At 42.1% G+C, this 15,510-nt stretch overlaps 1 protein-coding gene across 6 annotated transcripts in view; it reads right to left on the bottom strand.

The window, feature by feature from the left end:
* Positions 1-928: 928 nt before the first annotated feature.
* Plce1 (phospholipase C, epsilon 1) overlaps positions 929-15,510 on the bottom strand; it is a 304,072-nt gene continuing 289,490 nt past the window's right edge. For 3 of the 6 annotated variants that reach the window (XM_006527394.3, XM_011247380.2, XM_006527395.4), the window contains 5 exons: positions 13,005-13,214; positions 8,019-8,177; positions 6,050-6,268; positions 5,252-5,474; positions 2,401-3,497 (listed from right to left, as the gene is read on the bottom strand). In XM_006527394.3, coding sequence (XP_006527457.1) covers positions 5,286-5,474; positions 6,050-6,268; positions 8,019-8,177; positions 13,005-13,214 — 777 coding nt within the window. In that variant the 3' untranslated portion in view covers positions 2,401-3,497; positions 5,252-5,285. Of the gene's footprint in view, positions 3,498-5,251; positions 5,475-6,049; positions 6,269-8,018; positions 8,178-13,004; positions 13,215-15,510 lie in introns of all 6 variants that reach the window. The other 3 variants (XM_011247379.2, XM_011247378.2, NM_019588.2) reach the window with 2 other exon arrangements.

Genomic DNA, 15,510 nt, shown 5'->3' with positions numbered 1-15,510 from the left:
AGGTAATTTTTGTTTACAAGTTGAGCTGCCAACTTTGACATGGGTTCACATGTAGAAGGTGCAAAGTCCTTGTGCACGCAGGGAAACCAAGAAAGTTAAACATGCAGGCTTGTCTCTTCAAAGGAAAGGAGAAGTGTACCTGTGTTCTACCCAGAATTCTGGGAATGGGTGTTATTTACAACCTGGTAATATTTTGTTTTAGTTTCTGGGTTTTTTGTTTTTGTTTTTAATTTGAGACAGGGTTTCTCTGTGTAGCTCTGGCTATCATAGAGACCAGGCTGGCCTTGAACTCACCTGCTTCTGCCTCCCAAGTGCTGGGATTAAAGGCATGCTCCATCACTGCCCTGCAAAACCTGGAAACCTTTTGCTATCTCTAGGGCCAGGCTCCCCGAGACTATTAAGTTTGTTAATTCCCAGACTCTCCCACCCTAGAACTTGAACATTGTTTCTCAGTCAATAAAACCCATCCTCATGAGAGGTGTCACTTGTATTTTACAACAGCCGAAGTAGTGAAGTAGGGCCAAGCCTATATCTTGACTCCCATAGGCTATTATGTTTATCTCAGTCATTCTCCCTAGACTTTTATCTAGAAGCATTGTTTCTAAGTCTTTACGGAAGGAGCCATATGTACTTTGTAAAGAGTTTCAATGTAAACATGTCTTAAATGTTGTATACACAGGATTGAATTAGTTATCATCTAGAAACCTTCCCCCCGCCCCCCCCCCCGAAATTGTGTTGTGCTTAAATATGGCTAAAATGAATGGAAGTTTGAACAAGCCCAGCTAATTAAGTTGTGTTGAGCCAGATTATCTTCTTGCCTCACGGGGATCTATAAACAATACAATAGAACCAGCTTGCATATTTAAGTTCTTTTTTATACCAATTTTACTGATTAAGTTTTTTTTGTTGTTGTTTTTTGTTTTTGTTCTTTTTTTGGTTTAAGATTTTTGTTATCCAGATTTCTTGTATTCTAAAAAGTATAAAATGGTGGTGGGCGCAATTCTAGTGGCCCTGCTAATTTATTATGAATAGGGTTATTTCTTTCATTTGATAAACCAGTTACATCCCATAATTCAGATAAGCCTTCAGTCAAAACATCACCATATTATGCTAAGGAGTTGTAATGCAGTCATGTACCTTACAGTGGTGCTCTGATCATGGATAAACTGCTGTGTGGGGTGCTATGGAACAGAACCGTGACCCCATAATGTATAATAAAGCCAAAAAGCTCCTTGTTCCGTGACACAGTAGCCATCTTAGCTTGTGTAGGTATATTCTGACATTCATACAACATGAAGTTCCCTACCAATGCATTTCTTAAAATACGTCCTCATTAAGTAACACATTCCTGTGACAAGCTGTTAATACTTTAAATTTTTTATTTCATTTATTATTATTTTTGTATGTGTATGCTATATGATGTGGGGGCACCTGTGGAGACAGAGGATAGATAATTTTATGGAATCAGTTTTCTCCTTTTACTTTTCCATTGGTTCCGGTATCAAACTGAGGTCATCAAAGCGTGGGTGGCAAGGGCCACCTCTGGGTCATCTCGATGGCCCTCTTTGCATATGTTTAGTAATCTCTTCTGCTTAAAGTCTTGGAGACTCAATTTTAGTAGAGTATGTCCTTTAACCTAAACTGGGATGCACACCAGCATTTGAATATGGGGTCTATTTCAGTTCTGTATCAAATCTCCATCTATTATAAGGAGGACCACAAGGGTAGGGTAAACCAGCCTGGCTCGGTATCTTATTACCTGCAGGTTTTGTTTGGCTCTGGCTGGTTAGACCAGTAATTTGATTTTCAACCCAAGGTAACCCAAAGTATTTGGCCTCTTTAATTTACAGAAAATTGATAAAATGGCTCCAGAATATGTTTTAAAACCGAAGCAGCGCTGTGCGCTTGGTACAGACCTAGTATTTAATATAAAGGGAACCTGTTAGTGCTGTGTAACTGCCAAATGAGAATAGTCTGAGTTCTCTTGGCAAGAGAAAGACAGTGCAGCCAGAGTCTTCCAGTGATAGGGAAGCTGTGTGGTGTATTTTTGACATGTCTCTTTTTAGAATGTGCAAAGAAGGGGTTGTTTATTCCTTCTGTAATTGGTAAAGGAAAGTCTCGAAAGCAAAAGTCAGGATTTTTAGTGGGTTTTCTAACTTGAAGAAGAATATCTTCAAGCGGAACAGGGACAATTGAAAGATGAAATATAGGCTTGACTCTGGACGAACACGTACTTCAGTCTGATGAGTCACCATTTGCCTCACCCCGAGGATGAGAAGAGTCCATTGCACTCTGCTGATTGTTTTGTGAAGTAGGTTTTAACATGACTTAGATCACATGGCCAGTGAGACTCGGAGCCACGGCTCCTCAGGGAATCTGAAATGAAGATCACACTATGGCTCTGCATCTCTACCCGAGTCTCATGCTCATATGATTTATTTTTTAGGATGTCTTGAAACAGATCGAACCACTAATGCTTGTCACCCATAGCAATATCAAGAAAGGTAATATCTAATAAATACACAAGTGTCAGTATAAACATTGGAAAATAAATAAATCTACCTTAAACGCCAACCCAGTCTACTTTTGCTTCTTAGAAATGATTTAGGCTTCTTCTGAAGACAACACAACTCCATAGACACTGAATTGTACATCATTCTAGATTCACTTGGTGAGAACTGAAAACAGAACAGTCTGTGGACGTATGAACGGGAGCTTTTGGAAAAAAAAATTTTTTTCTGTTTGAGGAAAGTCAGCCCAAAGAGCGAACCTGGGTACACAATATAGGAACTAATTTGAATAATTGTTAATAAATCTTACAGGACATATTTACATTTCCAATGCCCCCAGACTTCCACTTCTCATTAAACCCATGGCCAATTTTTGAGGTTTCCTAACCTCTATATACCTTTGGTTCCCAGTTCTCCCAAGTTGGGGTCAGCAAGCTGGTCCTTGAGCCAAATTCATGTGTTTTTGTGTGACCCTTGAACTAAGAAAATATTTTTACAATTTTAAGTGATTGAAACACTTGAAGGATGCGTGACCCGTGAAAACTCTCTGAGGTTCCAATGTAAGTGTCCACAAATAAAGCTTTATTGTCCAGTCATGTTCATTCTTGTACCTGTTGTCAGCAGCTGCATTTGCACTCAGCGGCTGAGGTAACTCAGTGCCACAGAGGCCATGGGGCCCCAACCCTAAAATGTTTACCGTCTCTGGTCCTTTACAGGTGAAGCTCGTTGCCTGAAGCCTGGGGGTGGCCTCTCCACCTGTAATGCTCCGGGCAATGGCCTGGGTGTCCCTGCTTTACCCTTCAGGACGTTGGTTGGCAGACCTGTGCCTTTGCTTTTTGCTTGTCCTCTCCACGAACCTCACATCCATCAGGTGTGAAGAGGGTTGCAGTTGAGAAATCATCCATTTCCAGTTTAAATGTGATGGAGGTGAAGTATTTTTCTTCCCCCCACGTTCGTTCTTGATAGCTCTTCGTCAAGGACCTCCCCCTGTAACGTCATCCACATAGGCTAATTAGTGTATCAAAGCAGAAATGTGTGCAGCCTCACCAGGTTACAAGTTGTTCAACCACAGCACCCTAGAGCTCTAGTGGCTCACTCTGGAAAGGAGTTACTTCCTAGTACAGTGATGCCCTCGGGAGGTAGAACACTTCTTTCTGTCCTGGGAACGGCAAATTCTTTAGGAGAAATAACAAGCACCCTTCTTATTACATCAAGTAAATGTTCCTCAACTTTAGACAAAGGGGAAGTGTTACCAACTGTTACCACTTCAGGTGGGCCTGAGGTGAACATTTGCTTCTTTAGAAATTCTTAGGTTGTGGTTATTGGAACTAGTTGTTACCATTTTTAGAACAAATACTATAGCAGCCAGAAAGGCTAAAACATCCGTACTTGTTTACTGATGAGAACATACAGAGAGAACTAGTTTTTTTTAAAAAATGTATTCATTCTTGGAACTACCGTGATGCAGGAGGTCATAAGTGGACATAGTCGTGCCTATGGCTATTTTTAAAGAGAAGCACGAATGTTTAGCAAAGCTCTGAAGTCAGTTCAGTCCTTATAAAGATTACTTGCCAAAGAAAATGGGATCCAGGGCTGGAGAGATGGATCAGTGGTTAAGAGCACTGACTGCCCTTCCAAAGGTCCTGAGTTCAAATCCCAGCAACCACATGGTGGCTCACAACCATCTGTAAAGTGATCTGACACCCTCTTCTGGAGTGTCTGAAGACAGCTAAAGTGTACTTACATATACTAAATAAATAAATTAAAAAAAAAAAAAGAAGAAAATGGGATCCAAAGGCAAGCATCTAAATCACTGTCCCCCAACAAGGCCACACCTCCCAATCCTTCACCACCAACAAATACATGAGCCACTAGAAGCCACTCACATTTAAACCACCAACACAGTCTCAAAAACTAACCAAAGAACCCATGAAAAGGAGGCTCTTAGCTTTTATTCCCCTGCACTCTTTTCATATTGTAGCTCACCCATCTGCTAAGACTGACTTTGTATCGAGTATCCATCTGGATGTGGGGTCTCACCATGTTCCCTAAATTGGTCTGGAACTCATTATGTAACCCAGGCTGACCTTGAATTTGTAATCCTCCTGCCTCAGCTTCCAAATGCTGAGATTACAGGCATGTGCCACCATGCCTGGCATACTTTAATTTTTTTAAGAGTTAAGAAGAGACGAGGTTGTTGGGTCTAAATGAAACAGTTTTGACTGAACTACTAGCAATCCAAATGAATAAACACTGAACAATCTGTATAGCCTTTGAAGAATGTTCATTTATATTATTAATTAAGGCAGTCCTATGTGTGATAATTTAAGTCTGTGTGACACTTTGGGGCCCTTGGTTATCTACAAAATAAGAAAGTATAAATTGTGTGTGTGTGTGTGTGTGTGTGTGTGTGTATACTAGCACGTGCAAATACAAGAGTGTGTACATGCCACAGTATGCATGTGGAGGTCAAAGGACAACTTGTGGGAATCATTTCTCTGCTTCTACCAAGTGAACCCTACAGATTCAATTTAGGTCATTAGGCTTGCAGCAAACATCTTTAACCCACGAGCCACCTCTCTAGCTCAGGAAGTCTAAAATCTTAAAAGCTTACATAAAAGCAACTTCAGCACCCTGGTGCTGTTTTGAGGTCCCATCCCCACCTGTCTTCAGAGGACAAGCCTCTTGAAAGGGCACAAGGCACCACCCTGTGAGAAGACTATTTCAGAATGCTACAGTACCTTCATATCCCTGGAACAAATATGCCGCACTTGCTCACTGCTGGTAACCCACTGTGTCACTAGAGGACAAGGCACCCACAGGTTTCTCCTCCTTGCTTTGAACACTTTCTGAGGCCACAAGCTGAGGAGGTGATGGGAGCCCTCGAGACTGCTTAGTGGACTTAGTGAGCTTCTTGAGTTCACTTGCAAAGGAGATACCCCTCCTTTTGTCTTCTCGGGATGCCTGTGTAGAAAAAAAAAGACCCTTCTTTGATGGACTGGTAAATCCAGGTTTCTGATTTTCCCATGTCATACTTAGAGGTAGTATGCACTCCTTTGTATTTCTCTCTGGTAAGTAAGTTTTGAGTAGATGAGCCAAGGCCTCTATCCCAGGATCTCTCTCTCTCTCTCTCTCTCTCTCTCTCTCTCTCTCTCTCTCTCTCTCTCTCTAAGGTTTTGAGATAAGGTTTCTCTGTGTAGCCCTAACTGTCCTGGACCTTACTCTGTAAACCAGGCTGGCCTCAAACTCAGAGATCCATCTGCCTCTGCCTCCCCAGTACTAGGATAAAAGGCATGTGGCCACCACCACTCCCACTCCCCACCCACCCCCACCACCAGGCTATCCGGGATCTTTTAACCACACAGGACAGCATGCCGTTTTGTCTCCCCACCTCCTTCCCCCCAGCACACTGAAAACAAAATAACTGCTTTCCAAGACCCGCTGACTAGGAACTTTCTTGATTCAGTAGCTCCCAAATTAATTATGATGTGACTGACTCTCAAGGACCTATGAAGACAGCAATGTGGGATCCACGTTACCTGCACCTGCTCCTTTAGCTTAAGTATGAACTTTCCCGCACCCTTCCACTTGCTTTGCGCTTGAAACACACATTCTTGGTCCAAGAGGATCCTCTGCGAGGACTTTGGGGTAGAAGACTTCTTATTAGCTGCATCTTTCAGCACCTCTTCCAAAAGCACATAGTCACATGGGTTGGGGTTGTTCAGGATGCTGTAGGAATATTTGGCTTTGCATAAGGTCTGAAAGATAAGTTAGGGTCAGCTGAACCAAATGTCTGCCACCTTTGCATCCACCATGAATGAAGATTTAAGGTGGAGAAATGGCTCTGCCTTTCAGAGGTGGAGAGGATCTTCCAAACCAGGTCACCCTGCCTCATTTTCATTTGAGTAGCTGTAGTTTATAGCACACATTCTCCGGTTACCTCTTAGCTTCCAAATGGCCTGGCTTGGGTGCAGAAGCTTATGCTTGTAAAAATCAAAGCAGATTCCAGAAGAGGAGGCTTAAACTCAGCAGTGGTCAAGCAGAATCCAGAGCAAGTCTTGCTAATAACATACCTAAGAAGGCTAAACCCAGATCCCCTACCACCAACCACAGCATAGAGACATGAAGGTTAGGCAGCCAATGGGAAATGAAATCTCGCCCTAGGCTCTCTCTGTTCCACCAGGCTGCTTCTATCACACCTTTGGGTGCTGAAGGATTTTAGAAGTCACATGTTTTCCTTACAATTCCTAGAAGACCATCTTTCATTTGTCCATTTATTCATTGTATGTATAGTCATGACCTGTTATATCCAGTACTGTGCTGTACTCTGGGGAAACAAAGCTGAGCAAAAGAAAGGAGAATCTGAAATTCAAAGGTAATTAAGGAGACTGCAAATAACTAGCCAGGTTATCATACAACAGGAATAAGAAATCACACTCAAATATGTGCCAAGCACTGTATGAAGCACCCCACATGCGTTACTACTGCCTTTGTTGCAACAGCTGTGTGTGGGAGGTACCATTGTACTATCTCCATGTTATTAAACCAACTGGAAACTTGCCACACAGTGAGTGGTGCCAGAGCCAAATGGAATGGGATGGGGAAGTCAGACACGGGAGGAGGATTTATCCAACAGAAATGAGTCAGAACCCCTTGCTCCCCACAAAAGAAGTTAGTCAAAACACAGTATAACTCAGACACAGATCTCAGTGAGACTGAGGGATCTTGCTGGACATCTCTGAGTGAGGGACAGAGCTGGGTTTGAACCCTCAGCCATGTGATCAGGGGTTTGTGTGTTGTTTACTGTGCTACATCACTTCTCAAGAAGGAGTTCAATGACTGCACATGCCGTGTGTAACCGTTCCTTGAAATCAAGTTAAAACAAAACAAAACAAAAACAGCAGTTTGACATAGACGAAAGGACCAACAGTCAGAGTTGGCTTCCTGCTTGTGTTCTATGGCATCCTTCAGAGATGGTCATTCAGTATTTACTCAGGTGTTTGGGGGAAATTTCTGCAGTGCCACCTCCTTAAACACATCATCAGCAAAGATCTAAACTCATCATAGATGCTAGCTAAGGATCCGATGCAGGAGTGAAAAAATATTTCCTATCCTTAAGAGATGTATTCCGCTGTGCAGTGGTGGTGCACGCCTTTAATCCCAGCCCTTGGGAGGCAGAGGCAGGTGGATTTCTGAGTTCAAGGCCAGCCTGGTCTACAAAGTAAGTTCCAGGACAGCCAGGGCTACACAGAGAAACCCTGTCTTAAAAAAACCAACCAACCAACCAACCAACCAACCAACCAACCAACCAACCAAGAGATGTATTCCCCCTGCCTCCAACCCCATTCTAGAACTTCATTCATTAATGAGCTATTATCAATGCACATATATCTGACTTGTCCCAATCATTTATATCAAGGAGTCATGGGGTGAGGAAAGGGGAGATTCTCATGGTGCTGGGAGCCCTGTGCCTGCTGGGCAGGCAGTGACCCACAAGGAAGTATTCACCTGCTGAATTACATCCTGTGCAGTGCTGACACGTGGGGCTTTGATGACAGTTCGAGGTTGCTCTGGAGAGACATCATGCACTTGCACAAAGAAACTCTCCTCCTCTGAGCTCAAGATCACCTCTTTGTCGTCGAAGACAATGCTTTTCTCTTCTAGAGTCTGCATTTTTAAAGTGAAAATATGTACATGAGGAACTGCTGAGACAATTCAGAAAACAGAAAAAATTCTAGTAAAAATTTGAGTTGTATTTTGGCAATATGGGAAACATCACCTTAATTTATAGTTAATACATTGATCTTTTGCATGCACCCTGCTGAAAAGATAAACCTGCTTCTGAGGGGAAGAAAGGCTCAATTTCCAGTGATGTTGACTCACACATAGGTCTTAGAATAAACCAGTTTATAGGTGCCTACTAGTTATGGATTTTGAGAGAAGAAACCAGCTACAAACTTTTAAAAAGAAAATATACTGTTTTGCTTGTTATTGAAAATACAGTACAAACACAGCTATATTGACGAGAAGTTCCTTCCCCAAATACTGTTAATATTTAAGGAATATTAGACATTGAAGCTGATGAGATGGCTTAGTGGATAAAGTGTTTGACCTGCAAGCCTGATGATGTGTTCAATCCTTAGGCTGCATGCAAATGTGGAAGGAGAGAGTCCATGGCCAAGTAGTCCTCCTCCCTCTCCCCTTTCCCCTCTCCCCCTCCCCTCTCCCTTCCTTTCTCCCCTCTCCCCTCTCTCTCCCCTCTCCCCTCTCCCCTCCGTCCCTCCCTCTCCCTCCCTCCCCCTCCCCTTCCTCCTCTCCCCTCTCCCTCTTCCCTCTCCCTCTTCCCTCTTCTTCCCTCTCTCCCTCTCTTCCTCCCTCCCTCCCCCTCCCTCTCCCTCCTTCTCCCTCCCTCCCCCTCCTCCTCCCCCTCCTCCTCCCTCTCTCCCCCTCTCTCCCTTTCTTCCTCTCCCTTTCCCTCTCCTCCCTCTCCCATTCCTCCCTCTCCTCCCTCTCCCTCTCCTCCCTCTCTGTCACACACACACACACACACACACACACACACACACACACGCACACACACACTCTTTAAAGTTACAAAAGAGAAATTTTAGGCAATGAGATTTGAACATGGAGTACTCATCCAGGTGGAATGAGAAAAGCCCACAGGGAAAAGGCTAAATCAGTAGCTGCAGTGAACATTGATAGACTTCGCAATAATGTGGGAATTATTATCTGACTAATTGGATTTGAGTAAACTCTAGTGAAATCTAATTTCCCTCTCTCTTATATGTAACATCTTTTCAGAAGGTTTGTTTCTTTATGTATATATGTGTGTGCAGCAACCTTTGGAGGTCAGAAGAGGATGTTAGATCCCCTGGCACTGGAGTTACAGGTGGTTATAAACCACTATGTATGTCGAGGGAACTGAACTTGCATCTTCTTCAAGAATAGTGTAGGTTTTTAACTGCTGAGCCATCTCTCCAGCCTTCATTTTTATTTTATTAAAAACTTCAAATGGGCTGGAAAGATAGCAGCTAAAGGGTACGGGCTACTCTTCTAGAGGACCCGGGTTTGATTCCCAGCACCCACATGATAGCTCGAGGCTGCTGTAGCTCCATGTCTAGGAGATATGATGATGTCTTCTGGCTTTCATAGGCACCAGGCATGTGTTTGGTATACAGACACATATAGGCAAAACAACCATATGCATACAGAATAAAGTTTTTCCCCTAGTCAAGAAAATGATAAGATCCATTTCCTATTCTCACCTTTCCCTTCTATATCACCTCATTCTCATAAACAAACAAATGAGCAAACAGGTCTGTAAACAAAATCCCACCGTTCTTAGGTGATCTGCCTTTGTGTACTTATGCCAATGATACATTAGTGTATTTCCCAGTACGTGAACAGATACACACAAAATCTTGGCTCTGTGTGAATATGGTTGTAATTGTTTTTTTTAACCTGGCTTCTGTCCACTTACTTAGCCCTGTTTTCAAATGACAGTAGCTTAACATTATCTTCTCCAAGAGAGTGACATGGGAAAAGAGATGAAGGAAGTGGTAGGTGACCCTATCAGATGTCAAGACTTCACATGGAATATTCTATTCCTGGCATTCTTTTAACCTGATCTCCACACACAGGCTGTTGAAACAATGCTAAGTAACCAGAAGAATTCAGGGTTTGTGGCCAATGGCCTGGACATTTCAACAGGTCCCACAACCTAGGGTTGTTCCCATTGATGCTTAAGTCAGCACTGGAAACTGCCACCAGGTGGTGCCATATTGTAACCAAGACTGGAAAGGATCCTCCCCGGCCTTTTCAAAAATCAGGGAGTCACAACCCTACAGTTTACTGGTGTTTACAGTGACTGGCATATCCAACTTTACTCAAACAATGGAGGAGTAGGAGTGGAGGTATTGTTTATCTATTACGTAAAACGTGATTGTTTCCCGCCATTCTACAACTTGTTTTTCTCCCCACTTACAGTTCTAGTTCCATAATGTTACATGTGTAACATTCATCGTTACATATTCCAACAATCCAAAAGTGGTGTCGGGGGTAGTTCACATGACAGAACTTATGGCCTAGCATTCTTCAGAGCAGGAAGAGAGGAACGTGTGGCTGAGGGGACAGCAGAGTGCTTGCTGAAGAGCATGAGGACGAAGGTAGAGAAGAAGCCAGCCAGATGTGGGATCACCTGCTTGTAATCACAGCACCAGGAGGCAGAGACAGGCTGACGCTCGGGTTTGCTGTGTTGTCAGTATAGCCTACCTAGTGAGATCTAAGTCTAGTGACACACCCTGTCTCAAAGAAATCAGGGTAGATGTCTCCTGTACAGAACTTGTGGTGGTTCTCTGGCTTCCACATGCACAGGCACACATGTATACAAGTATATGTGAACACACACACACACACACACACACACACACATACAAAGAGAGGAAATTCTATGTTGCTTCAAAAAATTAGCAAGAATACATATTTTGCTACATACATATGGTAGTGCACACATTTAGTCCCAGCACTAGGGAGGCAGAGGCAAGTAGATCTCTGTGAGTTCAAGGCAAGCCTGGTCTACATAGCTAATAAGGGCTACAGAGTGAGATGCTGACTGCCCCCTGATGCCATCTACAGTGCAACCTTGGGTGTGGATAATCCTCAGTGGCTAGTACCAGGATTTCTACCGTGGCCGCAGAGGTTAGCAAAAGACATCAAATTTATTTTCATGTCTCTGAAACTTAGTTTTCTAATGCATAAAACAATTTCTGTTACATCACGAGGAAATTGAAAATAATGGGTGTCTGAGCCAGTTCAACTCTCTGTGATTTTGAAGTGTTTACTTGTTTACTAAGAGGACGGTCCCTTAGGAGCTACTTTTTTGCAGATAGCTAAGTAATGAAGCGAGACATCTATACACAGGGAAAACTTAGGGAGCTATTAAAGATGGCTTCAGACGTCTACCCGAACTCCTGATGTTTTCCCATAAGGCATTGTGAGCTTATTCTTTACCCTTACACACCTGAAAGAAAAGGCGAGAACAGTGACAATGTTTCTTTGCTCAAAGTATGGCCTTTTATGGTCTGAGGCAAGAGTAGAGAAGGAAGATGTAGCTCTGGATCCTGGAAGAGAGGCTGGTGTTCTGTCTGGCTTGTAGACTATGCTTACAGTGACTAACTAGAATAGACAAAGGAAGGCCTGGTAAGAAAAACTAGCTCACCTTCCCAGGATGAATGTGCTACTAATGGACATCAGACTAACTACACCTCTACTACATAGTAAAGAGACTCGACCAGGGGCCCAGGACATATTGGGTGCTTAATAAATATATGTTGGATTAAATGGCTGAATCGATTCAACTGTTAATCACTTGATTTGTCACGCATCCTGATGATATATGTTGGAGCAATGGCTTTATATCCCACATTACAAAGGGACAGTAAAGGAGTGGGCCCTTGCTAGATTGTTCTGCAAAGCAAACTACTCCACAGACAAATTCAAAACAAAAGCCAATGGATATTGAGTTGTTTCTTACTTTCCTTTCAAGGGGACAACCATGCAGTATCAGCATACATAAATGTTTAATAATTCTTATTAAATCTGAGAGATTATCTTTAGTTTGTGTGAAACTGTAGAATATTTTCAAAGACACACTGTTGCTAATGTATAACTCAGAACCTTTTACATGTTGATTATCCCCTATCTGAAGTGCCTCGGACCCGACGTGCTTCAGATTTTTCTGACTTTTGGATTTGGGAATCTTTACATAGACTGTAAAAGCTGGATAACTCCAGCTAAGCCAAAGCTTTATGAGACACCCAGAAGAGAGTCAACAGGTTCAGTGTTAGGCAGGGTGGCAGCTCCCTCATCTGAGCCTTTGTTTTGGTTTGAAAATATGAAGTGGAAAATGCCACAAATAAATAATTCATAAGTTTTAAATTCTATGAGTAGAATAATAATATTTCTTGCTATTCTGTTCTATTCTGGGGCAGTGGCGGGGGGAGGGGGAGGGTAGACATGGTCATAAATCATCCTTTGTCCAGCATATCTCTATCAGACTATATACCCATCAGTCTTTGCTGTCTCAGTGATCAAGTCAACTGCCATGAGATCAGAATGCCTGGATACCAGCGATTGTTTCTATATGAGGTTTCAGGCCATTCCCATAGGGCTGCTAGTCTAAGATGACTCTTACAGAAACAGCTTCACACATACAAATACAGCACTGGACCTACAGCTGAGGCACACAGGAATCCTTTAAGTTCCTGCTTCCTTTGTGTTTTTTACAAGGATGGTGTTTTTAGGCAGAGTTTCTTTAGTTAACCATCTGAACACGTGCAGGAAAATTAAACCATTTCTCCATATTCACTTTGAGAAAAATCATCTAAACCATGTTGCAATAACAATTCAGGACTCAAAGAAGGTGTTCAGTGGTGAGGTGGCTGATGACATACTGAGCAGCCACCAACCAGGCTTGGTCCAGGATATACTTACTTCCTGTTGGGGCTTTAAGACAATCCTGCCTACGTAGCCTTCTTCTGGGAACCAACTGTTTAAAATCTGCACAATATCTTCTTCTGGACCCACAGCTCTCTGGAATGGTTGTTTCCTGCATTCATTCTTTTCCTTAGATATAAAATGCTTCTCTTCCATCAAAAAATAGTCTGTGGCAGTACATTTGGTGTCTTGGTCAACTGCCAAAACCTAAAGAAAAGAGCAAAGAGAGCGTGAGGCACATCCCTGAAGAGTGGCACAAACTGAACACTAGTCTGCTTTCACGGCGTTCTGACGGACTTGCTGTGTAATTTACAAGTGAAAATTATAAATTAACTACTACACAGGAGTGTTGCATAATTCTTTCTAGAGCTGTAATAATTCTTATATGCCCCAAAAAAGATTGTTTATGTTCACTCTGGGCAATGACGCAATTTATTCATAATCCCCAGACAGCATAACTATTTTTCCCACTGCTGGAATGAGAGATCCTATTGAATTAAAATTTTAGGCTTCTCACTCCATGGATTTGGTTCTTTGAAATCTTGCAAGGAAGGACTGAGGCAAAGGACCCAGCGCAGTTTGCAAATAACATCTCTGTTTCTGACCAGGGAAATAACTATCTTCTCACGGAAAGCTCACAGGGCTAAGTTCTCGTCTGGGAATTCTCCTTTCAGTAGATTCCTGACACTGTGCCTAAAGAGTTTGTTTTTTTTTCTTTGTTGACTCTGGACTCTGCACGATCAAATGGTTAAGATGGAGCTTTGGAGTCAGTTAGACCTAAGTCTGAGATTCCTTTTATGACTTATTTGTTTTGAGTTAAGGATATATCAGTGGTAGAACACTGGCTTAGCATGCATGAGGCTGTAAAGACTTATACTGCCTTTGGAACACTGGAAGAAGAATTGGTGTTTCCATCTATAAAATGGGAATGCTATTAGAGTCTTACTGATGTTTTCTTTTTCAGTCCCTTCATATAGATTTCTGTTGCAGTGTCAGTGATAGTGAAGACATCATTTTTTGTCCTTGCTTTTTTAAAGATATATTTATGTATATGAATATACCATTGCTCTCTTCAGACATACCAGAAGAGGGCATTAGACTCCATTACAAATGGTTGTGAGCCACCATGTGGTTGCAGAGAATTGAACTCAGGACCTCTGGAAGAGCAGTCGGTGCTCTTAACCACTGAGCCATCTCTCCAGCTCAAAGACATCTTCTTTATTTCCTTCTCCTGAGAGGTGGTTGTGTGATGGGACCCAACTGCTACCACCTAGCTTGGATTAGCAAACACCCATCTCCCATGATCCTGACAAAGATGCAATGGCCACGGTTAACATTTCTCACTTGGAGGGGAAGCAGAGTTTAAGGTGGTAAGGATGGTAGGAGTAGAAAAATTCTCACAACTCTGATCCCTTGGTCTAAAGTAGACAGCAATTACTACTAGGAATTCTAGTAATTCCACAGGGGCTAAGGCAAACTGTTCAGACTATGCACATACTTGCTACTATAAGAATTATTCAAGATGAGAAGTTTTCAGGGGTTCTGTTGGTACTGTTATCTTCTCAAGAGACTCAACACTACTTTTTCTCAGCACTGAGGGCTCACTTGTTTATTTGTATGGGGAGACAATATGGTGTTGCTTTCACTAGTGGCTATGGGAAGTTTCCCTGATTTTATAAAATCGTAATAGTGATTCCACACTAAAGATTCTGGACTGATTGACTAAAAGCAATCAAGGAATAGAAAACCACCCCAAACTTTAAGCAGTGGCTTTTGTTTGATTATATATATATATATATATATATATATATATATATATATATATATATATATATATGAGATTCGGACTTTAAGCAGTTTCCTGTGATGCTACTTAAGTCAGTTATAAAATGTTGCACAAACATTGCACTATTCATAGAGATGTGACCTTAAATGAGAGAAGTAACTACTATTAATGTTATTAATATAACAAGATCAATGGTTATGCATGGCTGCTGGATTGGTTTTTAGTTCTGCCATGCATCCTATCGTTCTTGCTACCTTTCATCATATGCACTAACTCCGGAGGAAGACCCAGGGCATACCTCTTGATCTACTCTCGAAGAGAAGCAGTTCTAAAATGGGTTAAGGATGAACCAGTGTGTGCAGATGTAAGGCCAGTGAATCAATAGAAATTCTTCTCTAGGGGTAAGCTAGCTTGTCTAGTGGAACCGAGAACCCTTACACTATCCTTAGGATTTCAAACAATCAAAAGACAGGAGAATTAGAAATTTAAGGTCATCTTGGGAGAATCTTGTCTCATAATAAAAATAAAAGATCTGTGGTTGTGATTAAGTGGTAGAGCACTTGCCTAGCACGCACAAAGCTATATGTTCAAGCCCTGACACGTAAAGATAAACAAACTATAGATAAGTGAATAAAAGATGTATCATCCATGTGGACCTTTATGGATTTATGTGAATGTGTATACAAACACACATATTTATACACACATGTACATCCA

This window comes from Mus musculus, chromosome 19 (assembly GCF_000001635.26).
Source record: "Mus musculus strain C57BL/6J chromosome 19, GRCm38.p6 C57BL/6J".
NCBI classification, from domain to species: domain Eukaryota; kingdom Metazoa; phylum Chordata; class Mammalia; order Rodentia; family Muridae; genus Mus; species Mus musculus.
The sequence above is the reverse complement of the archived record's forward strand: the minus strand, read 5'-3'. Positions and strand labels throughout refer to the sequence as shown.